Source organism: Ceratotherium simum, chromosome 4 (genome assembly GCF_057802395.1).
Source record: "Ceratotherium simum simum isolate JZ-2026a chromosome 4, ASM5780239v1, whole genome shotgun sequence".
Classification (NCBI taxonomy): domain Eukaryota; kingdom Metazoa; phylum Chordata; class Mammalia; order Perissodactyla; family Rhinocerotidae; genus Ceratotherium; species Ceratotherium simum.
In genome coordinates, this window is record NC_141903.1 from 85483475 (window position 1) to 85511421 (window position 27947).

Here is a 27947-nt window from a genome sequence, read left to right on the forward strand (position 1 = left end):
AAATATTTTAGGGTTTGCAGGCCAAGAGGCAAAATCGAGGACATTGTGTAGGTACTTATGTAGCACCTTTTGCCTGGCTGGCCCATCCAGGGTGGTGAGCAACTTTCAACCAAGTGCCCTCCGCTGGAGACATTCCCAGGACACAGAGCGACCGGCCCAAGGGTCAGCTGGAACCCATAACCCAGAGAGCTCCTGTCTCCTTCTGAGAGCCCAGGTCATCAAAACTTGGGCAGGTGGCCGGAAAAGAGGAGACTCAGCAACTGAGATACCTAGACAGGGACTCCACCATTCGGTGTCCTGCATTTGCCACAGCGGAGACCCCAACATGTTGGTGGCAACCAGAGCAGGCCAGAGGGGGACCAGGGGCCAAGGCAGGTGCCGCAGCTTGGTCTCTGCCGCTCACTGTGCCAGTCCACCCTGGTTCCAGAATAGACTATCAAGTAAGGGAGGATTAACAAAGCCATTTGCATAGTAAAGGTTCCGAGAAATGTGCTTCACTTTGGGTAACTCAGCCTTTCCCCACACTTTTTTGGTGCAAACTCATTTTAAAAAGTAATGAACATCAAGGCACACAAGTGGATGTTCCCCATGACATGTGGCTCACGTTGAGAGACACTGCTCTAAGCTAATTTTGTAAAGCCCTGGTTGATATCAGGAAAAATTCCTCACAGTAAACCCTGTTAATAACAGAAACAAATTCCTAGGTTCCTTCTCAGGCTCCTGTCTTTCCTTGTTCCAATTTCCCCAACACCATGCCAGGTTATCTTTTCAACTCACCCCCGCCCCTCCCCTCCCTGCCAGTGCACCAGTTGTCCCGCCATGGCCCTCCACGACTCACAAGCCAATGGATGTGGTCTGCCCCGTCTGCCTTTCCAGTCTTGCGCACATGTTACTTCCAACTTGAACCTAACTGTCCCCAGCTTAAGCCAAAACAAGCTTAGCTCTTCCTTCTTCCTACCAGTTAACCGTGGTTCCTCTGTCAAGGACCAAGGACCTCAGATGTTCCTGCAACCCTTCCTGACCACAAAGCCAGAATGGTCTTCCTCATCCCCCGAACATGTCCAGCCTTTACTAAGCCTCACGCATCATCAGAGAACTCCTTCAAATATGCCACCTCATCATCTCCTCCCTCAACACGCACTTGCAGGACAGCAGAGACCAGACCTCACACTTCTTTCTCGGGCCTCGGTACGGTGCTTTGCGACAAATGCTCAAACCCTGCTTAGTGAATAAACGAAGGAATGAAGGGCCCGGGCTCTGATGAAGGTGGATCTGGCTGTGAGCACAGTCAGGCCTCCTAAAAGACACCAGAAGTGAGGATATACATTCAGACCTTCACAGGCAGAAAAGCCACACTAGGCCCCGTCCTGATTCATCATCTCAGGGATGAGCCACATCACTGTAGTGTTCCCCTGCTAGTGAATAATTCATGGTCAAACTTCTATTTCCCTTTATAACACACTTTTATCTTTTACATAATTGTTCTCCAAAGACAAATTTAATACATTGTAGTTTTCCCATTGAAATTAGATGCTTTGCTTTAAGAAGTCACTATTTAGCATGAGAAACGTACTGTCAGGGATACTTCCTAAACAGAAGGTTAGTTACTAAAGCACCACAACACACATACACACACACACACATACACTCACAAGCCTCAGAAACAACAAACAACAACCCCTGTTGTAAGAAAGTCTCTTTCTAGCTCAGTTGTACCAAATGGACTGCTGAGAACACCATTTAAGAGTCTAACCAGCATTTTGTTAATTTTTTCAAACTATCAAGAACTATAGGTACTACAATTTCCAAAGCAAATCACAACCCCATGGCCTGAAAACCCAAATGCTCTCATGGGACTGCAGAGATAACATATTTTAAATCAAGATTGTCCTGGAAAACTTGGAACCCATTCTGTGATCTCAATTAAGCAGTGAGAAGCCAAAGAGTATTAGCAACAACAAGTTTTAGTAAAATTTAAAATGGAAGGTTTTCACTTCTTAACTGTGACAGTGTAAATAACCCAACACAGCTCCAAACCTTTAAGTGACTTTTAGACAAATGTTTGAAAGAGTTTATAAAGTATCTGGAAAATGCTTGCCTGGATTTTACTGTGATGTCACTAGCAGCAATCCCGAGGAATCTGGAAACTGGGCTCGCAGGGCATGTGGCAAGTGGACTCTCTGGAAGCATCCCACTTTGCTAGCCAACAAGGCTGCCAGGTGAAAAGCCGATGGACTTTCCTCCCTTACTAAAAGTGACAGAGAGACTCCAAATAAACCTGCCTTCCAGGACCCTAAAATGATCTTCAAATAAAATGTTTTGTCTAAACATCAAAACTAGAAAGCCCATTTATTGAAATTCACAGTGGGGTATAAGTTTTAAAACAGAAGAACAACATAACAAGTCCAGTGGTATTCTTTCAGGAGTCCTGTCTGTGGCCAAAATTACTCTCCTTATCAAAAGCTGCAGGGAGAGCCGTGCCAGGGGAGGGCGGGTGGGGCCCCAGGGACACGATGTTCCCAGTGGAAAGGATAACAATAAACCCAAGGACAAGGCAGCTGTTAGCAACATTAAAGGTAGGAAAGAACGAGTATCATAACCTAGGAGAGTTTAATTGTTTTGTTTTGGTCTTTTTAAATCACAAAATGTAACACAATCAAATTTAAGGATGGGCTAAAATTACCAGACAGTCAAATTCACCATTCTCTAACCACAATGGAAGAATATGAAAAGTGAAAACCCACTGCCAAAAAAGTAGATAATGTTGTAGTTGTATGAAGAAGCAGCATCTTGAATTTTAGTGACCAAAGATCTTGTGGCCCAAAGGGGCTAAAGGAAGAGACAAAAACCAACCAAGGCAAAGATTGGCTGGTACTAACATCTGCCATCTTTCCAAGCAGATTTTCAGAATAAGCACTTCGAAAGCCAAGCACTGAATTTTCTTCTTTCTCACAAGGCCATAGTATTCCCTATCCTTATATATAATTATTATCAAAATGTCAAGGGGCCGGCCTGGTGGCGCAAGTGGTTAAGTGCACACGTTCCGCTGCGGCAGCCTGGGGTTCGCCGGTTCGGATCCCGGGCGCCCACCAACGCACCGCTTGGCAAGCCATGCTGTGGCGGCGTCCCATATAAAGTGGAGGAAGATGGGCATGGATGTTAGCCCACAGCCAGTCTTCCTCAGCAAAAAGAGGAAGATTGGCAGATGTTAGCTCAGGGCCGATCATCCTCACACACACAAAAAAAAAAGGTCAAAGGCCTCTAGTATATGATGCAATATAGACATCAATATACCTCTATGCTCTTGCAAATACACACACAGCAAAGAGCTTTGAAAACACAAATAAATGCCAAGTATCTTAGTCTGTAAGCTACCACTTTTCTGTTTCTATGATGGTATTGTAAAGTTCAACATAAGTTAGTAAAAGTTTATAGGAAAAGAATTACCATATCAATCAAATGTTCACATTGATTGAAAACACATCCTAATTTCAGAAAATGTAAAACATTATGATCCAAGTATATTTAAAATCAATGGAATATGGTAAATTTAGGCATTTCTACTTTGTGCATTCAAATGGAGCTCATTGATCATGGTCCCAGGCACTCACTAATCATAACAAATACCACACCTAGGGAGAGTAAATTCCACCAAAAAGCATTCATAGGCTAGTTGTATTTCCAGAAATTAGACTACCATATTTGGCCATATTTGTTTCTGTATTTTATTCACACATAAAATCATACTTTCTTTCCAGAAATTTGTTTTATGTTGGGTTTTCAACCAGTTACAAAACTACCTTGAAATGCAAATGAGTTGTTTATTAGAGGGAATAGTTTTTAATTAAGGTGTAGAAGGTGGGGAAAATATCCTTATCTCACGATAAAATGGTTAAAAGGATGCCTCTCATTTCCTGCTTTTTTGTTTGTTTACTTGTTTGCATGTGCCTCCATCTGCCCTGCCAATTTATTCACAAATGTCATCCTGATGTTCACTGCAGCATTACTTACAAAGGAAAGCAAAACTTTATCATATTAAAACAACCTAAATATCCAACAGTAGGAGAATGTTTATTGTGCATCTGTGTGATAGAAAGAATGCTGTACAGTTAAACAATGTTTTCAAAGAAGATTTACTGACAAACAAAATGCTCACAATATAATGTTCAATAAAAAAATCAGGATCCAAACCTCTACAAACAATACGATCCCAAGTATGCCCCCCTTTAAAAATGTCTATTTATCATATGCCTACACAGAAAAAAACCTTCAAGGAAATCTTCCAACAATTCAATACACAGTTTTCTCTAAGGGACAGGATTTCAGATTTTAATTTTCTTATTTTATGGTTCTCTATGACTTTCAAACTTTACACAATAAGCATTACTCCATTTTTGAGAATAAATTTAAAATTTAATAATGTGTAAAAAAGTTAGAAATTGTAAAGAAAACAAGTAACAAAGAATTATGAAGAAATCAAATGGATAAAACATGTGAATGCATTTTGAAAGCTAAATAGAATTATATACACATATAATTAATTTTTAAATATTCATAATAATTATTATTTTAATTTCCATTGCAACTGCATAAAAATAGAAGGTTAGATACTAGTTAAGGCAGAGGTCTACTTGGGTTAATGAGCTCGTATTTGAGATACCAAGACAAATTCAAGATCTCAAACTTCAGTCTTTTACATTCAATTATTTATAAACAAACAAGCTGTATTTTTTGTCCCTGACCAAATGCTCAAGAAATTACAGAGTGCCTTAGTTATTCTTTCAAAGAACTGGAACAGGACGCAGGTATTTTGACTGGTATCCACTTAGGGTAGAATGGTGCCAGAACAACCAATCACTTCCATCAATAATTTGTGGAATCAGAAAATATACACTGTCTATATCCAGTCACTGATTCCCCCCCACCAGCTTTATTGAGATACAACTGACCAATAACATTGTGTAAGTTTAAAGTGTAAAATGTGATGATTTGACACACTATATGTTGAGAAATGATGACCATATAAGGGTAGTTAACAAATCTATCACTTCACATAGTTACCACTGTGTGTGTGTGTGTGTGTGTGTGTGTGTGTGTGTGTGTGTGGTAAGACCATTTAAGACCTACTCACTTAGCAAATTTCAAGTGTTCAATACAGTATTGTTAACCATAGTCACCATGTTGTACATTAGATCCCCAGAAACATTACTTTTATAAATAAAAAAACTGCTTTAAAAAATGTTCTGTTAACATGGCAGTTTATACCAAAAGGGAGAAAAATGAGTAAACTGTGGATTTATTTACTTTTCAGTATACATTTTAAACACTCTCTGTAAAAAAAAAAAAAAAAATGAACTTTTAAAGCACAAATATCAATTTAGCTACATTTTTCTTCTGAAAAAATTACCTATGAATCTCACTTTAATATATTTAATACTTATTACAGTCAGAAGAATCTATACAAGAGAAAGGATTAAAATGACAAAGAAAAACCTCTTCATCGATCTATCCTTTTAGGCAATATTCTCCTGCACTGAGTAAAGGTAATCTTCCAACGACTTCTTAAGGAGTTTGTCATTCACTAAATATTCTCCACAAAACCTGTATGGGATCAGAATTTGCCCCCCCAAAATGTGTCTCTTTGGCTTCATTATTTTTAAGGACAAAAGACTCAGAAAGAAACTTTAACCTCCCCCCTAACTGCCTAAAAGAATTTAAGATAGAAGGCCTGTTCCAGGAAGGAATTAATACCATAAGATAACTATAGTGTAAAATAAAGTAGGTGTGGTAGACAGAGAGGAATCTAGCGAGGGCCATTTAATCCAAGTCCTCCCGATGTCCCATTGTTTCTGCAAGGTGTGGCAAACATTTGTTTACCAAACAGATGCTTTTCCGTCTCCGTGTGAATTGCCTTCTTCCTTCTGAAGTCCCAAACCACTACCCCCAAAACCCTCCTTTGTCTTTAGCTGAAGATGGTATTTAAGGTGGTGACTTTAGCCATTTTGGTAAGTTACTCAGCGTTCCTGGGTTTTTCCAATGTCATGTTATTAAACTTTGTTTAATTTTATCCTGTTATTCTGTCTCACGTCAATTTAATTCTTAGATCAGCCGGAAGGACCTAGAAGGTTAGGGGAAAATTTCTTAAAACTTAAAAACAAACTTAAAAACCCTACAAAATTTAAAAACCTCATCTCTATGAGTTCACAGGACTCATAGAGATGCTTACAAACTAGGAAGGGAAGCTATCTGGTTCTCAAAATGGACCATAAAATGAACAGAATACACATCTGTAGTAACCAAACTTTCAAATGATTTGCTGTTTAAATCACCCTCACTTAAATGAAAAAATGTAATTGTGAATTTAAAATAATATTCTTGTAGCATTTTAGTTTACAAACACTTTTCACAGAGATTATCTCAATCAATTTAACATTCCCACTTTCTTTACGAGGTAGGAATTATGCCCATTTTCCAGATGAGGAAATGACTAAGCTTGAGAAGCCACAGCTTGTTAAAGATGGACCTAGAACTTGAATTTGGGAATCTTGCCTCAATATACTGGGCACTCTGTACCATTCAACCAGATGGAATGCCACTGCATCTTCAGTGCTATCCGACAAGGACATGGCAGGTGAGCAGGAAGGAGGATGGTCTCAGCTCAAACTGGCATGCTGAAAATGAACTTTTATAATAACGTTCACAGGTGGAAACTACAGCTGAGGCACTACAATCACAGCATACTACCGTTCAACCATTTGACAGCACAATTCCAGAGACAAGTGAAACTTGCCAACAAAACACACACAAGAAGATACTTTGGTCCAGAACAGAAAGACTGTGTACATATAAATGCCCCTTCTCATTCGATTACATTCATGTTCATGGCACAAGTTGCAAGTATCATTCTCGGTTGCCCAATGTTTCAGAAAACCATATTTGCTGCTCTGGGTCAGGGCAGACTACAACCTAGTTAGATCTAGTGGCCAAAATGTGGTAGCATAAATCAAAGCACTGAGGATGTGGACTCACACCAAAATATAAGACATCTTCTCAGAGTCAAGAGCCCTAGCATAGAAAAGGTCTGGAACGGCAGGGAGGGCTGTGTCTTCCACATCTTCACTGCTGGGCCCCTCATGGTGCTGGCCAGACACCAAGAAGGAAGCCTGTGCTGGAAGTCAGCAACACAAGAGAAAGACCAAGCTTTGGAGACAGACTGACCTGTTCCCCAACACCCCACTCTCCATCACGTCCCAGCTCTCAGGCGCCCAGCACAGGGCCAAGCACGTAGAGATTACAGAGGTTACGTAAACTGGTTCCGATGCTTCCCTTAGATAAATATGGGCCCAGAGCTTTGCTTTGCTGACATACTTTCATGAATCTAGGGAGGAAACAATCACCGGACTTAAGGGCTTCATGAATGTGGCCAGATGAAACTGCGAAGTTTTCCACTGAAACTGCAAATGTGCCAAGACAGAGAAGAATGACACTGAAGTCAAAAACTTTTCCCTCTTGGTTATATATTTCTAACTCCTAGCTAAGGGCCAAGTTCAACAAATACTAAGTTACTAACTTAGTCTCTATTAACCAAGTTTGCCACTTAATAAATGTTTGCCCTGGATGAATTACTAAACCATGCTAAGCCTCGGGATCCTTATCTGCAAAATAAAGAGGATGCTGTCATCTCGGGATGGTTGTGAAGATTAAAAGAGATGATATATGTGATGTGCTTGGCTCTTTAACCCAAAATTAGCACTCAATAAACAGCAGCTCTGACAATTGTTTATAATACAAAAGCATGTTCATAAAAAACTAACAACTTAGGGGCCGGCCCAGTGGTGCAAGCGGTTAAGTGCGTGTGCTCCACTGCGGTGGCCCAGGGTTCACCGGTTCAGATCCCGGGCGTGCACTGACACACAGCTTGGCAAGCCATGCTGTGGCAGCGTCCCATATAAAGTAGAAGAAGATGGGCATGGATGTTAGCCCAGGGCCAGTCTTCCTCAGCAAAAAAGAGGAGGATTGGCAGATGTTAGCTCAGGGCCAATCTTCCTCACAAAAAAAAACAAAAACTAACAACTTAGTATCCTAAATGAAATAGTCTAATTTTATTTTGTTTTACTTTCTGAGAAGAAAGGGCGACTTATGCCTGGAGAAAGATGATTGCTTTAAATTAAATGCTCATCAACTAAGATAGATAGATAAATAGATAGATAGATAGATAGATAGATAGATAGATAGACAAATATATAGATGGATAGATGATACATAGACATATAAATAGATGATAGACGTACAGATGGATGATAGATAGACGTAGGTAGGTAGATAGAGACATAGATAGACAGACAGACAGAGAGAGAGAGATAGATAGATAGACAGACAGACAGGCATCAGATATGAGAAAACTATCTAAGAGAAAAGTTTAAATTAAATCCACTGTGTAAGGAATGAAATGGGACTTAAAATACCTTGGTACTCTCAAAACATACACCTCACCACTCAGTAACAGAAAAAGGTAAACATCTGTAAAACATCTCATGACTACAAAATATTTTTGTTTTATTTTGTTCAAAAACACCATATTCAAAGACATTCAGAATTAAATTGATAAAATAAGGATTAGTTGTGATTTGACTTCTTAGTATTTTATCGTTACTGAATTAGAAGTAATTAATAGATAAATTTCCAGGAAAAAAACAAGACAACTCTTCCACTGTTTTGAAAGGAGTTTCACTCATTTTTAGACTCACTATTAAAACTCATTGCTGAGTGGTAGTGGCCACGTAGCTTGTTACAGACCACCCCCACCCTGCCCCTTGTGTACACTAAGAACAATTTGAAAAGCTGGACACAACACAAAAAATAATCCATTTGAAAGTCTCAGTGAGCTAACAAGACAGCCAGGACCTAAGGAGTAAAGACATCTTAGAGAAGGGACGTTAACTAGTGAGTTTGATAGTCTTTGAAGCTGTTCCTCTCAAGGAATTGGCCAGGTTCTAAGTGGTACAGAGCCAAGAGGCTAAGAGCCCAGCAGAAGGCAGCAGCTAAGAGGCTGGAAACCGGCATTGAGTTTTTGGCAGTCTCGTGGGGTTGAGGGGAGACCAAGGAGGAGGCAATCATGTAAACACCCAGAATTCCAGATAAGACCCTGGAAAGGCTATACTTTAGAAATTATGGCAAACTGGAAATAGGTAAATTCTCACCAAGCCTGAAACCTGGCTTTTACCTGCTCAATCCCAGAATGGATCAATGTAACGTAACCCCACGTTAATGCCTGCAAGAAAGCAAAGTAAATCCTCTCCGAAGGAAAATAACATCATGCAGAGCGTCAAATCATCTCTTTGATTTTTTCATACACAATGTCCAGCATTCAAACAAATTACAAGGCATGCAGACAACTATTAGCTTACTGCTGAGCCTTGTTGAAACTGACCCACAGAGGCCTTGTAATTCTCCAGCCTGAAATTCCCATTTTAGGATGAATCAACTCACACTCATAAACTAATAACACAGGAAGAGGCAAAACCTTGCTTGTCAAATGGAAAAGGTATATTCAAGAATGTGGCTGGTCTGGCCTCACGAGCATCTCAGTTTTACATTAAAAAAAAGTAACAAGTATCCCTTTGCAAGGAACTTTATCTGCTCTGCTACCTAAAGCAAAGCCACTGACTCAATGGGGCCCTCGATTCACAGCGATTCCCTATATGTCTGGGCCTGGTTCACCAATAGTTTGGCTAAGCTGAAACCCAACGGTATTCACTGGGGTGCTGTGGTTACTCAGAGTAGCCTCAGTGTCAGCCATGCTGAAGCAAAAGCAGATGTAGTTGCAGATTAAAGAGACCCTTCTTTGGAAACATGAACCTGGGAACAAACCTTGTCTGCTGAATGAACTGTCTGGAACGCTCATGTAGATGCCCAGAGGAAGGGGTGGTCCTCTGCCGGGACCCACTGGAATCAAGCTGCTGACGGAGCCTGTTTCTAATGCAGAGGCTACCACCTCTGCAGACTCGTGGCTCCTGCCAAAAATTGACCCGTCTGCCTCACAATGGGAGAGGCCACGTCACAAGGTGTGTTACCCCCTCCCACTCCCGGCAGATGAGCTACATCAGACCTTCGAACCCCTCTCAGGGCTATCAGTGCTGCCTCACCACTGTTGATACTTTTTCAGGTTACTGATTAGCCGTTTCCAGCCACACCATTGTGGCCCATGAAACTAATCTGTGTACTCATCAATGGACGGATTGTCCAGCTCTGTCTCCCTCATTCCCTCCTGGTCCATACACTTTACTAAGGCCATTTGATCACTGAATGCAGGTATTCCGAGAAAGGGGTCACCCCTTCTCCTGGGTAATGATCAGGACAAAAAGGGGTAGGGTTATAGGGCATTATATAGATATATATATATAGACAATTGAGTGTTCTGTCTTCACCACCACTGGGCAGGAGGCATTTTTCTTTCCCTGACAGCACCCTCCAGGTCAGCCTGGTTGACACACCCTCCAAGTGGCAGCATAGCTAAGAGAGCATCAGGGATTCAAGCTCAACTCCGGTTAAGTTTTATAAAAGTGCCCTTGTCCCTTTGCACCTGACCCTTCTAGATGAAAGGTGTAGATGCAAGTAGGGGGTGATTGGGAAAAAAATGAAGTTAGAGCTACTGGAATGGGACACCCAGGTTTTATGGATACTACTACCATGAACATCCTTGTACAAGTCTTTGGTGCATACACATATGCGTTTCTAGAGGAAGAACAACAAGCCAGCACCCGGGGAGGGAACGCCTCAGACCCAATGGTGAAAATAATTTTAACTAGCTTGGTGAACACACTAGACATGTCAATAATAATTTCTATCACACCCACCAAACTTTCCATGAAACTCCTTCACCAGTGGCCCCTGCTGTTTGACAGCCAATACATGGACTGGTCAGAGATCGGTGGTTTTGCCTAGCTCCAAAATGTGGACTGAGGTTCTCTCTCCCAAGAATATGAGCCTGAACATACTGAGTGAATAAGAGATGCTGCAGTGAGAACTGAAGCAGGAAAAAACAGAGAGAAAGGGGCCACAACGTGTTGAGTCAGTACCATGAGGGGCACAGCAGCCTGAAGTTAGGGGAAGCAGAATAGCTAGGTTACAGGAGAGGTAGAGCGAGACTCACTCTTACATCGCCTAACGATATTCCCACCGTCCCCCCACCACACACAGAAGCGACCACTATTCAAGACAACTTGAGTTCATATCTCTCCCTTGCAATTAAAAGGGCCTAAAGCAAATAATCATCTGACAGAAACTGACTAACTCTAGAAAAGTTGAGCAACACCAGAAAAAGCACACTACACACGTGATTAATGAAGCATTAGTAATTGTCTTAAAATAACATTGACTAGCTGCTGGGTCTCAGGATTGATTTTGAAAGATGGATGAAACATTGGTTTATGGATGACATCTCGACTGTCGCAAAACTATGCAAAATACTGAGTAAGAAGAAGCATTAATGGCATGAGAGGAGGAAGCAATCATTTTTGACTCTAAACAAGACGCTTCCAGCTGCACAACTGGAACAGCTTGGTAAATGGACTCCAAAGAAAGAAAAGAGGATTCTTCAGTAAGAGAATCATCAATAATACAATTTCCCCTAGAGTGAGATCAGATCATGAACGTACCTTTACACCACGATCATGGTTAAACAACTGAGTTCAAATTTCTTTTCTTTAGGATTTAACATGCTGGAACTTACTTAAAGGCTAATTCTGCCACCCTTAACGTCTTCACAACTGCAGTCTTAAGTTTTTTCCTTTATAATGATATCAAAGAAACAAAAAGATGACGAACACACGTTAAAACAAAAACACATTACAAACTCTTTCCAAGATCGTTCTTTTCAGAGCTACATGTAGTACAATCTTCAGCGCCAAACAAGGGCTATGCCAAAAAGGAAAAACTTCCTTATTTACAAGTGAAACAATATGATGTCTGGGACTTGCTTTAAAATAATCTAGGGGGGAAAAAAAAAAGCAAGCATGCATGGAGGGAGAGCAGAACACCGAAGTTCGCTGAAGCTGGTGATGGGTATTAGCATTCCCTGAACTACTCTATTTTGTGCATCTTAAATTAAAAGTATTTTTTAAAGAGGAAGGAAGGAGGGGTCGGCCGGTGGCGTAGTGGTTAAGTTCTCAGGCTCCACTTCCGGGGCTTGGGGCTCACAGGTTCAGATCCTGGGCGAGGACCTACGTACCACTTATCAAGCCATGCTGTGGCAGAGTCCCACATACAAAATAGAGGAAGATGGGCACAGATGTTAGCTCAGGGCTAATCTTCCTCACCAAAAAATAAATAAATAAATAAATAATAAAACAAGATAATTCATTAATTAAAAAAAAAAAAAGAGGAAGGAAGGAAAAAACTTCCAAAGTGACCCTAGTCATGAAAACAAAAAGAAAGTCAAAGAAAAGTTATATTAGAGAGGGGGTAATAAAAACAACAGCTGAGAAATGTGCTGACTGTTCCTGAGCCAGGACCTACGTGAAGGGCTTAGCTGGGACTATTGCCTGTGCGCCTCACAACAACCCAATGAAGTAGGTGCTATCCTGATCTCCGTCTTACAGGCAGGGGTCCAGGCTTAGAAAGAGGAATTGCTCAAGATCATGTATCTGGTAAGGAGCTGAGTCAGACTGAAACCCCCGTAGCTTAATCCCTGAACTGAACCACACACAGTACTACAGCCTGACCTGGAAACTGATATTCTTCAAGTTAAAAGAAAGGAAATTCATATTGGACATGAGTGGCCTCCGATTCCTATGCATCATTGACATTATCGCATCATGACTTCTGTAATGAGTTATAACGCCATATAATGAGCCTTAGGCCAGGTTACCAGCTCCACATTCCCACATAGCTAACCCCAGGAAACCTCCCAGCTTTCCCAGCCTCCCTCTATTTGACAGCACTAACCCCACAGTTTACATTAGTCACATGAATGGTATGGACCCATAATACAGTTCAGGAAGTGAATCAGGCATTGTCTAAATTAAATCAGACAATGACAAAATAAAACATTTCAGGAACCTGAAAAGAAGCAAAGTACCAGTAACCAGAGCCCCTCAGATCCCTGGTGTTTCCATCATCATAGGTCTCAGCAATGTCACATTGGTAAGTACGGGAAGAGCTAATAAAAGGAATTGTGGCCTACATTTAAAAAAAATAAAGCACTAAAGGATCAGCAAATTTTATTTTTAAGCGTAGCTTTTTTTAACGTCGTTTTACTTGTATCTTCTCAGATGTTGCGAGCATTCTAACTTTTGTTAACTTACTCTACTCTAATGCTGTAAGTTATGCTTCTATAGGCCTCCCCAACTTTCTTGTCTCATTTCTTCCTTTACAGTTCAAAAAGAAAAGAAATACTATTTAAACTTGTTATTTCTTTTCTGCCTTCTCCCTAAAAGTATATTTGGGGCATTCTGCTTTCATTGTGAGGAATTTTAGGAAAAATTATTTGAATCTTTATTTTTCATCGAATCATAAGTTTTTCAAGTGCCAGTAAAAAGGAAAACTGAGAACATGTGCTTTCTGCATCTCTGTTCCACTGACTGACACCAATGTTTTCTGCAATTAAAAAAAAGAAAAATTTGCTACTGTTTTTTTTTTTCCTAAATACACAATCATATTTGAATTCCTTGGGCAAAAATGCTAAAATATACCCTTTGGTGGGGCCAAAATAATGTTTTATAAATTCTCAACCAGCTAAAATTGGAAAATTATACCAATGGAAATGTAATGAGTAACTCTGGAATAATGGTTAATTTTCAGAATAATGGCCAAATGTATAAAATAACCAAATATTTACCACAACACTATATTGATACCTAACAAATATTATCTCTAGTTTCATTTAAATATTAACTAAGATTTTACTATACACAGTTTTATTAAACTAAGGTAAACTAATTCCACAGAGGAATTTATACGTGATTAATTTAACAGAATCATTTCACATCCTTAGCCCTGAAAACAAAGCTCCCCAGATTGCAGACAGAATGGATTTACAACTCACGTCTTGAAATGATAATGATACAAATAAAATGTGTAAACTCCAACATATATAACTGCATAACAAATATTTAATATTTAATGATAGAAGATAAACTCAATATACACACACATACACACACACACACACAAATATCCCTTTCTTGTAGGATAAATGAACAGATATAAAAACATAAAGCTACTTTAAAATTGTGAAAATCAGGATATAAGACCTGAGTAAAACCATATCGTTTTGTCAATCTTGCTTATTTCATTACGAAATAATCTTAAAGACTATGTTTCTCTATTCTACAAAATTAAAATTACATTGACTGTAGTATGCATATTTATTTAAAAATATGGACAAAATCAACTTAAATATATAATCTGCATTAAACAAAAAACAATATCAACAATTGTTAACAGACTATTAACATTTGCTTGCTAAAATCAGAAATATTTGGTCATCACACACATTTTAGGACTTATCACCACCCAATGAAAGGAAAATATCTCTAATTTTCAGTTAAAGGAAAAAACTATGTTATCATACTACAAATATTTTCCCCCATTTAATAGTGCATTTAGGTATCATTTTTTTAAAACCCATGGAAATATACTTGTCACAATAAAAATGCATTTTTACATCTGTCACATCAAAGATGTATTTTTCTATGTTGAATTCTTAACAATTAGTACAATAATATAAATAGTAAGATTTAGTGTAGCCAAGATGAAAATAACTAAATTTTGCTAATCCATAAATTATTTTGCTTCATTTAACTTTAAAAGGAAGAACAATGATAAAGTCCAAGCAATAAGTTATTTCTCTTCCCTAAACTATATTTTTAAACTTTTTATAAGATTTAGCAAATATTTTTATTCCATTTTGCCTTTATTTGTGTTCAATAAGCAAAGGTTGAACAGAAAATATTGAGTTGGTTATTAGACATCAATTAAATAAGAACTAGGATAAAATCCACCACCCACAATTAAAATGCTCTGCTCGTGGTCCAGTTAGGAAGGCTAAAACGACTGGCTAGCAGTGAGGTGACAGGGGAAATCCCATAACCTTTAATCTCTTTAAAATTAAATCAAATATGTTTCCTTTAGCACAAATATTACAAGTATCCACTACTTTGAAACTCCAGAACTAAGGAGATATTTTCCCCCCAAAACAACTGAAATCAGGCTGAATAGAACACTTAATGTTACCAGGAAAATAAGAGTAAAGATGGCTTTGTTCCTAAACATCTCTCCTGCTAGCAAGCAAGACAGATACAGCCACTGAAGTTGACCAGACTAGCCGGGATGTGTACCTGCACCCTACGTGCAAATATTTTTCAAGATCCCCTACTGAAAGAAATGAATGTCATGTAAAATTGTTTGTTTAAAAATAGATGTCGTTTTTCTTTGAAAATGTAGTGGTCTGCAGTTGTATTTCTCAAGAATTGCAACTGCCCTTTAAACAGTTTTTAAAAAGGAAGAAGAATAAACAAAACAGTGATTCACAAACTACAACCCCAAGCCCCATCCCATCCAGACTTGAAATTTCTTGAAGCTCAGTGGATTATTAGTCTCCTCAATAAGGCACTCTTTACCATTATTCAGTCTTCATACCTGGAGTTGGACTTGGATCATCTCCCTAGAGCTCTTTGAGCCTCAGGGTTAGCATAGGTAAAAATGAAAAAAATACCACCAATCTCCAAGAGCTGAAGGAGATTCAAATTAGATGAGATAACGGAGGATACCACCGAGGCTGGCATACAGAAGGTACAAACTAAATGCAAATTCCCTTTCCCCCTTAAACACCTTCACCTAGAATGAAAGGTAAGTTTTTCACTTTCCATAAATGGAGCTTTTTTAGAAAGAAGAACCACCAATACACATTTTGATGAAAAGGGACACCACTTAAAAAAATTTTAACAGAACTCATTTTGATTATATCACCAATTACGGTCTCTAAGAAGTAGGTACTATAGAAGGCTGATAAGACAGCCTTGCAACTGCCCAAGGATTTACCAAAGTGAAATCTTGGGACACCATTGAAAAAATGGATCAACGCAAATATTCCTTCAACCTAGACATATTCGGAAAGTGGAAAACCCCTTTCTTTTTTCTTCTTAACTGGAAACAGTTTAGGACAAAGAAGTAAAAAGAAAAAATTTTTTTTCTTTTGTCAACCAACTCAGAATTATTATTTAGATAAAACAAACCAATAACTCTTTTCTTCTTATAACTTACCTAAAAACACAATTAATTAGAATTTTAAAATTATTTGAAGGAGAGGTAGAATTTAAACTGGCAAGAATGATTACAGGCATTTTATAGTAAGAATTACATCAACTATAGTAACTGTCAATGACATTACAGTATATCACCCTCCAACGTGAATGATAAGAATATCTCTGTCTCCAATTATGATGTTACTATAGGTTTGTGCACCTGCGGAGCTAACTATTTATCAGGATGTCCACTTCAATCACATGCTTGTCCTTAGCTTCTCAATTGCAGTATTTACTACAGAGATAGGTAATCTTTAAATCTTGTGAAATTGTCTGTCACATCCTCTAGACAGCAAAAAGCTCACACTGTCTATTATAACCTTAGAAACAGGAGATGTCATTATTGGAAGGCAACTTGGAAATCAGCTTAGCCAAACTCTTAATTTTTCCATATTAAGAAACAGATTTCATTAACAGGAAAAAAAAAAAAAAAAACGAGGAAACATAAGAGATTTGCCTAAAGAAGTCACACAGAAATGGTAGAGGAAATCCATTCTGCCTCCTTAAGTCCTGGTTCAAGGCCTAACCTTCAACTATGTTTATGAGGTTGATGGAGATATTTATGTGGAAAGTTCCAGAAGCATACTTGGAGAAGCAGACCTTGAGATGGTCCCTGCTCAGTGCCTCACATCCACCCCAACCTAGCCAGTTTCACAGGTCCACCACGGTCTGGTACTGGAGAGGATCTGAACACATTAGTAACACAAATTTTCTGAAAGGAAACCTATTGCATAAACTGTAGATTTAAGGTACAATGTTTCTTCTTGTTTCTTATCTTTGAGGTTTCTTCCTAATTTTTCAAACACACCCAGACAGGCAGTGCTGGAGAAAAGCATCAGTCAGCTGAGCTAACTCAAGTCACAGAAGCATATAAAAATTTGACCAGTTTCCCAATCCAACTCTTAATCCATTTTAAAATGCCTGTTCTCTACATCTCAGTTTTGTCTACCAACACCAAAGGTTCTAATTTCTAACCACATAAAGATGTATAAAGTGATTGAGAAATACTCATAAGTTGTATGGTGATAAACAAAGAAAAATCTTTTTCCTAAGATGACCTGTTTAGGACTTCCATTAAAAAGTGACAGGAAAGTCAAACTATTTGGAGGTTACATTTCTTTATGAAAGTGTGGTTTAAAGACAACTGTCCCGGAGATGAGAGTCTGGATATTTTCCAAGTAGAAAAATGTTGGTTTTCATGTAATGTTAACTGGTCAGACAGCCATAGACATTGCAACAGTTAACAACTCCCCACTCCCAGCTCAAAAAAAATAAATAAATGTGGTTATCTCCTGATATTAGTATAAATACAAAGAGAAAAAATAATCTGGAATTAAGTCAATGATATATATTCAGAGGAATTTAAAGTACCCTATTTTATTATAGACATCATAACACTTCAAAACCTATTAGTTTTGGCTCCTGTGGGGCTTTGGAATACATACCTTAAAAAAAAATCTCACCAATAGAAAAAAAAAAAAAATAGATCCTGAAAAAAATCTCTACCTGTTTCCTCAAAACCCTTCTCCTGCTCTCAATGTCAGTTCTAAAATGCATGACAAAATTTAAACTTATACTTCCAGTATCTAGATCTACAAAACTGAAAATCAGTTTTTTAAGTGACCCTCAACATGCCCTCAAAAACCAAAGGACATGTTTTAAATTTCAGATTTATAAGCGTTATACCAAGATTAATCAGTTAAGTCTGTTAATAATTTATAGCAAAACCAAAGTGAAAAAAAAATTCAAACTTCTAGCTGATCTAGTTTTAACTCCTCTTAATTTTACACATTGTTTTATAAGCCCCAAGGGGTTCTTTAGGCATCCTATTCATCATTCCATTGCTAGCGCCTCCCACAGCCGCCCTCGGTAGTTTGCAGTAGAAGCTGTTTGGTCTGACTTGCACAGAAAATTCAGCTGCGAAATATTTTTATGCAACAGCAAAGACAATCAGCCTCTTTTTTTCAAGGTGGAGATCTAGAAGCGAAGTGAGAACATTTGGGAGCATAAAATTAGTCTGCTTTAACTTTACTAACCAAACGGTGATTGAAAAAAATACGAATTTCGCCTTTGCAGGAATGGGGGGCGGGAGTTTCTAAATCTAGGGGTTTTTTTCCCTCCCTGAGTACGCACATAGCAAAACTAATAAAATTATGACTGAGAATAAAAAGGTCACATTGATTTTCAAAGTATTCATTTAAAAGTACACAGAAGCGTTTTCTTAAAAATGCCCACGTGTTTAAACATAGCAGGGATGTGGCTACCAAATATTAATTCTGAGGGAAATGGATACACATTTACCTTCATAATTAGACCCAGCAAGTCAAATGGTAGCAGGGTAAACTGACATAAACCACAAAGACAGATTAAAAACAGCCAACAAAAAGCGCCTGTCGGTCCTGGGAGCTCCGCTCGTTCCCTGCACAGCCCGCGATCAAACGTCTGCAGGGAGAGAAACCCACACGCCCCAGGCCGGTAAGGGAAAAACCAAACTTTTCCAAATAAGTTAGTTCCGTCTTGCCAATCTAAATCCAACAGGTGTCAACACGTCACCACACTAAATCCTTCCAAACAAGGTCTAGAGAAGCAATGGGTGGTTAGCAACGAAGCGGACCCGACCCGACCGCTTTCAGGGTCGTGAAAGAAGTAAAGGAGATGGGGGGAAAGAGGGGATGGAGATGCGAAGGCGCGTGGAGAGGTCCTGCCACCGACGCCTCAGGGGAATCTCGGATCTCGGAGCATGGTCCCTGTGTTCGGTAGAGCCCTCGACCTCTAGGGTTAGAACAGCAAAGGAGCACAGCGGCCGGCCGGAGGCAGGGAGACCGGGGAGGGAGGGCGCGTGGTACCTGCTTGTCCAGCGCGTCCCGGGCGCCGCCCGGCCCGACCCCGGCCCTGGGCGGCGCGGGCGCCCGCTCGCAGCTGCAGCCCTCCAGGAGGTACATGCCCGCCGGGCGGCCGCTCTGCTCGCCCTCGAAGTAGAAGAGCACATTCTGGTAGAGGGCGAACCACTTCTCGTGCCAGCGGCTCGCCTCGGCTGCCTTCTTGCTCAGGAAGCCGCGCTTGGTGCCCTCCTTGCGCGCCAGGAAGGCCAGGTACAGGGCGTGCCCCTCGTTGTAGCGCACGCTCTTCTGCATGGTGAGGGCGCAGGGGGCTCACCCCTGCCTCGCCGCCATCTCCCGGCCGGCTCCCCGAGGGCGCGCCCGCTGCGGGCCGGCTGGCGAAGGGCGCCCCCTTTCCTGACGCAGCACCCAGGGCACCCCGCCGGCCTCCGGGGCGCGGCGCCGCACGGGTCCGAGGGGCGCCGGGCTGCGGGCAGGGCACGGTCTCGGCCCCCACCGCCGCCCACCTGGCCGAGCGAAGACCCCTGAGCCCCTGATGCCCGAGGGGAGGGTGGCCCGGGGAGGGCGCCGGGACCGGCCGCTGCTTCGCCCAAAGTTGCGGGAGCCGGAGCCCCGCGGCGGTCCGGGACGCGCGACGCGCGGCTGCCTGCGGAGGACTGTCCTCGGGCAACTCGCTCCGGGAGACAGAAGGTAAAACGTCACGTGGGAGATCAGCTGTAATCGGCTTGGAGACCGATTTAAAGGGCAAAGTCGGCGCGGCGGCGGTGACGGCGGCGCAGCCCGCTCCCCGGGCGCGCGTCCCGCCCTCGCCCGCCCGCCTGGCCGGCCGCTGCCTCTGCTCCCGCGCGCCGGGCGCAGAGCCGGGAGGTGGGCGCGCGGCGACGGCACACACCCGCTCCCACCCGCGCTCCCGCACACACGGACACACACACCACGCGCACAGTCACAACACGCGAATGCTCGCATTTGCACAAATACACAACGCTCACACTCGTACAGACAAGAGTATACATACACACAAGTACACAGTCGCAAACACACTCATTCACACAAATACAACGCAATACTTATACACACAAAATTATGCGCTCACATTTATACAAATACACCCACAATGTGCATTCCTACACACCAAAATACAAACCCATATACAAATACACACACAGGCAACTACACACGTGCACACACTGATACCCTCACCCAAACACACACATTTACACACACAAACCATACACTCATGCACAGACTAACCCAAACTCACACACGCTCACAACACAGACCCATGCATACATTTACACTCAACACACTCATACACGCACTCATACAAACTACACACAAATACACATCCATACACAACACATTTATACTCACACATTCATGGTCAAACACACTCACAGGCAAATAGTCATACACAAACCTACACACATGAACACACAGACAGATGCACAAAGACATTCACTCAAAAATACAAATACAGACTCATACCCAAGCACTCACAAACATACGAATACACATTCATGCAAATACATACACTTTCACAAACCCACTCACGTGTACTCACAACACATTCACCCGCCACATCCGTGCACTCATATTCATCCGTGATTGCGTTTCCATGGCAGTGGGTGGAGTCATAGGGTGGCTTTGCATAACGGCAATCTTGACCTTTCCCTGTGTTCTTACACAGTTGTATTTAAAACCCGAGGTGAGGGTTAGTGAGTGCCACAGCCTTGTTTCCAGGAAGGTATCAGATGCTGCTGGTTCCCTCTCAACGATCAAGATTATTCAGGATTAAGATAAAAGAAACTAATTTTAAGCGTGGAGTTTTCAACCAGAAAAAATACCCAAATAAGGGAGATTTGCTGCCCCTAGCAGAATCTATCCCCAGAGGCCATGCTGTCACAGGTTCACCAGATACCCATGCTGGAACTGGAAGTCATTTGATTAACAAATCTCGCAGGTACTGCCAGAAAACCAAGACCCCTACCGTAAACTGTCAGTGGAAAAGAAATACCGCCCAGCAGCTGTGGGAGAAGGCTGGTGGAAGCCCCAGGGAGTGTGGGAACTTGAGTCTATCTACATTTTTTTAATTCCCCTTAGCCACTTATAAAAATGGTTTGCCATAAAGTGTTTATTGTTAAAAATAAATAATAATAAAATCCTTTTCTGGGTCCATGAATCTGTGACAATACACCTGTCTTGTCCCACTAATTGTGTGTTCATAAAGTGGTAGCCCAGGGCTTCTGCTTGTTCCGTAAGTGCTGTTCTTGCAGAATATTTTAAGTCTGCCTCACTGAGCAGCTGAGCAATTTTTCATTTTACCTAAAAAACATTTCCCTGTTAAGAACTAGATAATAGAGAAATTGCTATTTGAAATTGCAGTGTAAGAAGAGTGCCCATCTCTCTTTACATATTTTTGAATATCTAAGGGACAGTGCTGTGCTCATTTGGGTTTAACCCAGCCGGGAGCTTGCACTGTTCTCTAGAGGAGATACAAGTATAGAGACAATAAGTAGATGTGGACAAGGTTTTGAGCCAGATTCAAGATGCAGAGGAGATGGCAGTCGCCTCAGGAGGCCTTTTATTTCCTTCTGGTCCAATCCCAGCTCTGAAAACCATAAGCGAGTTGACATCTGCGTAATTGATGAGCTCCATTTTGGAGCGGAAACCATTAAGGATATGAATTCACCAAAACAATTTTTCGATGAGTATTCAAATCTTCTAACCATTTGTGTTTTTTCAGATGTGAAACATCTTTTCCCCAATAAGCAATGTCTCTGGAGTTGAGGTTAATTTTAGTGCTGATTTATCCTTCCTGTCTACTCAAATGTCCTTTTGTGTTCAACATCACTAATCATCAGGGAAATGCAGATCAAAACCACACTAAGATATCACCTTACGCCCATCAGAATGGCTATAATCACCAAGACAAAAAACAACAAATGCTGGAGAAGCTGTGGAGAAATGGGAACCCTAATTCACTGCTGGTGGGAATGCAAACTGGCATAGCCCCTAGGGAAATCAGTATGGAGATTCCTCCAAAAATTAAAAATAGAAATACCTTATGATCCACCTATCCCACTACTGGGTATCTACCCAATGAACCTGAAATCAGGAATCCAAAGAGGCTTATGCACCCCTATGTTCATCGCAGCATTATTCACTATAGCCAAGACATGGAAGCAACCCAAGAGTCCCTCAACTGATGAGTGGATAAAGAAGATGTGGTATATATACACCATGGAATACTACTCAGCCATAAAAAAAGACAAAATCATCTCATTTGCAACGAAATGGATGGACCTGGAGGGTATTATGTTAAGTGAAATAAGCCAGAAAGAGGATGACAGACACCACATGATTTCACTCGTAAGTGGAAGATAAACCAACACATGGACAGAGAGAACTGTTTGGTGGTTACCAGGGGGATAGGGGGTAGGGGGTGGGGGGTGGGAACAAGGAGTGAAGGGATGCGTTTATGTGGTGACTGACAAACAATGATGTACAACAAAAATTTCACAATAAAGAGAAAAATAAATAAATGTCCTTTAGATTTCAACCATAGGAAGTATTTTTCTCAGCCTCTTGTTTGTTATCACTTCCTACCATGTAAGGTGGTGTGGCCATCATGGCCCCCTGACAGTGAGAGAAAGGAGCTCTGGTTTCCTCTGAAATTTGGCTGGTGACCATTGTGGCTTTTAATTATGGAAATTCACTGCCAGGGCTATTTATTGAGCACCTGTTTATGTCCTCAACACTATATTTAGGTGATGTCGAGGATACAGAGAAAAGACGGTGCCTCTGCTCCCGGGGTGCTCAGTCTGCTGGGAACAGGCTCCTTCTCACCTCACTGGCTGCTTCCCCAAGGCAGGGCTGTCTCCCTAATCCCTGCACCACTAGTAAGAGAGCTTATATGCAGTAGGCACACAAGCGATTCATAAACATTTTCTAAATTAATTTAATATTTGGTCATTGAATTGTTAAAGAGGGCACACACATTTGCGAATATTGGATCATTCTGCAAGATTGTAAGAGATGGAAACAACCAGAAATCTTTGGACAATCTAGAGAAACTATCTCCAGTGAGTGTCTGATGGCCACTGGTGGGCCTTTAGCCTCCTTCATTCATATGGAAACTGCATCCTGGAATGGTGCCATCTGGAAACACAAAGGGCGAGGAGGTTATTATGTAAATGAGGATGCTTTTTCCCCAGCTGATCAAACAGGTCGGCAGAAGAGACTGTGTCCCAGGTGGGTGGGAACAAGATCTCGTATGAATTCATTGTTTTTCCCTCTTGCATTTCATGGACTCTTTCCTGAAGGGTCAGTTTAAGTTGATTTTCAAGGGCAACAAAGCCTTTCTCACTGATAACGGTGAAAGTGTCCTCTTTGCCTTTTTCTAGGCAAGTTGAGAGAAAAAATTTAGCGTTGAACTGCCATATCGGGAAACTCTAATTACCACTTGTAGAGGGAGATGTTATCTAGATAATCTGACAAAAAAAGGAAGGGAGGGAAGGAAGGAGGAAGGGAGGGAAGGAAAATTTTATCTGAGTCTTCCAACTGATACCCGCTCAGGACAAAGTTGACAGGAGGGAAGCCACTGTAGAAAAGAAACCCTAATATAACTTTGAATGACCTCTGACAAACTAACCCAGCTGGATACGCACCCTCCGGGAGATCTAACTGCTCTGTAGATTTTACAGCTCCTGCTTGTGTTTATACCTCCCAGCCGCGATAAGATGATAACTTTGTTCTTTTGAGTTCCTTAGGAATATGGTGACCCCCAAACAGAGAGTCTATACTGATAGCCATCATCAGTGAAAAGTGGAAGATCTGGTGTGGCACTCCCACTCTGTAACACCAGAAGGTCAACAATCCTAACCCCTCCCCAATAACCCAACGGCCTATATAACTGCTGCAAGATTTTGTGTCCCCTTAAGATGGTTCTTTTGGGCATGAGTCGGCCATCTTCCCTCTTGCTAGCAAGCTATAATAAAAAGTCCTTTCTTTCCTACCACCTTGCCTCTTGACTATTGGCATGTCTTGCAGCAGGCAGACAAACACCCTTTTTGGGCGGTAACAATTTGGCGACCCAGATGGGACATTAAGTCCTGCTTGTGGCCAGCTGACCTTGGATAGGCAACCTGTTGGGTAAGTCCCTAGTGGCTGCTGAGCCTCTCTTTGTCTTGGGGAACTGCCCTACCTGCTTTCCCATACTGACGCTGGCTGCCTCCTAACGCTGATTGTGGAAGGGAGAGAAAGGGCTACGTATGGTGAGTGGATGGGCTCAATCTGGAATAGGGTAAGTCACCTTGAGGATGCTCATGAACTTCCTTCCCCTCCACCTGGGGTCCTTCCATTTACGGCAGGGCCATCTGGGGTCCAATAGGACCGTCTGGGCATGCACTCGGAGTGGGAACGGTTGCAGAACTTTATACCCTAAATCTGGGATCTAGTTCGCTGGTTGTCTGGTTTTTCTGTGTCTGTGTCCGTGTCTGTGTCCATGTCTGTGTCGGTAAATAGCTTAAAATTGGCTGTTTGGGGACTGAGTTTCTAGGTGATCATAACAAACTCTCTTTAGAAATTACCTTGTTTGTTATGGCCACCTTGGGAAAAGCCCCCTTAAATGGAGATAACTGTAAACAACTGGCAAGATGACCTGGGCTAATTTAAAGTTACAGTGGCCACTTTGGGCTCCTTTTGAGCTTTAGAATTGAGAAAGAAATCTTTAAAGAGTCAAAGGCTCCACGCTGGGAGCTCTCCTCTGGTTTCCGGGCCTGATCACCCTGGAGATCCCAAGAGAGGTGTCTTCTCTTGACAGTTCTGGTTTCTGGTTTCTGTTAATCTGTTTGGGCACCTGGAGTGATTCCAGCTTGGCCCGTGGGTCAGTCTTTTGACGGACAAGCCTGCAGATTCTGGTTTCGGAGAGTCTGCGCTCCACCTCTGGGAGCTCGCCTCTGGCTTCTGGTTTTGGAGAGTCAGAGCTCCACCCCCAGGAGCTCTCCTCTGGTTTTGGGGTACCTGGAGTGATTCTAGGTTGGCCCTGGGTCATTTGACTGAAATCTGGAACCCTGTTTTGTCTCCTGTCAAGAACCCGTTGAGTATTTGAGTAGCCTATTGAGTCAGTTATGGGGACAGGAGACCTGTATTCTGTAAACTGTCCGGTTGGGGTTGTGTGCCCCAGCACAGGAAGTGTTGTTTGTGTGGCCCTTATCTTGATAACTCGGGAAGAAGCCGTGAGGGCGAGGCCTGATCACCTCTTTCCCTTCTTTTTCTGTTTCATTCGTCACCTTCTCTGTTGTCATCGAGTCAAGGTTAAGTTCAGGCTGGACCTGAGCAGAACCTGGGCCTTCTGTAAAATCAAAAACTTGAAAACCTTTTGCCAGGGACTGAGCTCTCAACCCTGGCCTTGGGAGCCCCGTCCCCCAGGCCGCTCCAGATGTTTGCCTCTGGCCTCCACGGCTTGGCTCAGGGCCTAAGTGCTCGGGCTGAGTGGGACTTGACTAAATCTTATAACTATATTGATGCCTGCAGTTGGGCTCTGCACCCTTCTCTGGGCCTGCTGTCAGTGAGACATCGGCTTTACCGCCATGGGGATCGCCCCACGCATCTCCAGAGACTCACCCCTCCAGTGCATTTTAACGAGTTGGAAACACTTTCGACTGGATGGGTTATGCCCCAGAAACTCCATCTTGCAGAAAACTTGAGTGGTTTCTCTGTGCCTTTGTAATATAGTTGGACAGGTAGATCAACCTATAATGTCATTTGAGTTACAACCCAATTTCTGAGAAATTAAGAGCAATTGTCCTTAAAAAATCCTTGTAAGACTGGAAATGCAGCTGTAGAGGCAGGTCAGGTTCCACCCAGTTCCTTTATGTCAGAAAGGATTATCGCCTCACCTCTCTGGGAAGTGTTATCTGGCTGATCACCAAATTCCTAAGACTGAAGAAAAAGACGGGAAAAAGGCCAAAAAGTGGCCATAAGCGTCCCTCGCCAAAAATCTAGCATCTTGAGTGTCTTCTCCACAAATATTAGTAAAAAAAAAAGAAAAAAAGGTTTAAAATAAAATTTGGATTCGTAACTAGGGATACTGTACCTGATTCATGGCAGTAATTTTAAAACAATAGCTGTGGGGATTCTGTGTATGTATGTCTATATGTATGTTACATATGTGTGATATTTTACCTCCGGATGGTATGGTCAAAATTAAGAGCTCTGTTTAATGGCTTAAAGTAAGCACTTACATAAATTCTAAATATAATAGAAATCAACCCAAATGTCTTTCAAGTTAACATGATATAAATTAATCTTTGGTAAATGAAAGCTGGTTTAAGTTTGTTGGTTTCATTGACAATTGTTGGAAACAAATGATTTGGATGAAAATGAGTAAGAGTTTTTGGGTACAATAATTATGTTTTATGGGCTGTAGACTTGAAAGAACAGCTTCCAAATTCTTTTCTGGTAACTTAAAACTTTAGGATTTTTGCTAAATTAAGTTAAATAATAAAAATTTGTTGAGTATCTGGGTCATTTTCAAATAAGATAAAATACTGAAACATTGCTAAACATATCTAAGTTTATCTACTTTTGGCTTATTAGAGAAAAACTAAAAGGTGTTTTGGGTATATTAGTAAACATGTCTTGTATTTTATTAATAGATTGTACTATGAAGTAACATGTTTTTAGAAATTATGAAAGGTATTTATAAATTTACCAAGCCACAAAATGCTAATATAAAAGACAGTTCATAATTGCTTTTTAGTTTTCACTAAGGTCAGTAAGGGTTAAAATTCTACTAAAAATTAATAAAGAAAACATCTTTGTATTCAAGGAAAGTAAGATGTATGTTTTTGGTAAAGAAGGCAAAAGGAATGGAAATATTTTTTGTTTATTTTGTTGAGAAAGATAAATTTGTCCTAAAGTACTAGAAGGGAAGAAAGAAAGGCATGGGATAAATTCCAAAGGTAAAAAGAAAGTTGTAGAAGTTTTGTGGAAGAAGAATCCTGAAAAAAACAGTTTATGCATGGTTACGTTGGCTGGGGTTAAAGTAAATCCAGTTAAGTAAATGAGTTTTAATGTAAAAAGTAAGCTAGTCCAAAATTAAAATTTGGTCTTTCTCTTAAAAGGATAATTTTCTTAAGTTTACCTAAAAGACAGAGATCTATGTTTTGTTAAGGTAATTTCCTATGTTCAAAAGACTGAGGTCTCTCTATTAAGGCTTTTTGACTGTTAATGCTGTTTGCCCTTGACTATTTATATTTTTGACAAGCTCCCCAAAATTCATATCTTAAATAAAGTCTTTCTTTCGACGTTTTTCTTTGAGAATTTTCAAAGGGCCCTGGGACTTCTCAAAGAAGTTTGTTCTCTTCCTATAAGGAGGAAGATACTAAACTTATTAGGCTTATTCGGTATGTTAAATTACATGGTATGCATTGTCAAATAAGTGATGATAAACCTTCTTAGGTGGTATTATGTGGGTGAATGTTATTGAAATACGTGTTTTGAAATTGTATAACATTACTGAAATTCTGATCTGTACTGGTTATCAGTCTGGTTCTGGTTATTATTTTAAAGTGTTGTATGTCAAAATTAACCAAATTTTTTGTCAATTGCCATTTTGGGGTCTTGTTGTCTACAGATAGTTATTGTTTGATGCTTTTGCAAAATATATTTAATCTTCAGAGAAATTCATGAAAAGGACTCTGGTGTTTATTCTAGAATACAGGTTTCTGATAAACTTTCAGATCGTAAAACTGAACTGGGTAAGAAATTACAGAATTCTACCTGAGAAACTGATCACTTC

General features: G+C 41.0%; 1 protein-coding gene across 3 annotated transcripts in view; it reads right to left on the bottom strand.

Annotated features, from left to right (window-relative positions):
• Positions 1–19866, bottom strand: part of RASGRF2 (Ras protein specific guanine nucleotide releasing factor 2) — a 215651-nt gene extending 195785 nt beyond the window's left edge. For all 3 annotated transcript variants that reach the window (XM_087430100.1, XM_087430098.1, XM_087430099.1), the window contains exon 1: positions 19151–19866. In XM_087430100.1, the coding sequence (XP_087286226.1) occupies positions 19151–19438 (288 nt within the window). In that variant the 5' untranslated portion in view covers positions 19439–19866. The remainder of the gene's footprint in view (positions 1–19150) is intronic.
• Positions 19867–27947: the final 8081 nt, after the last annotated feature.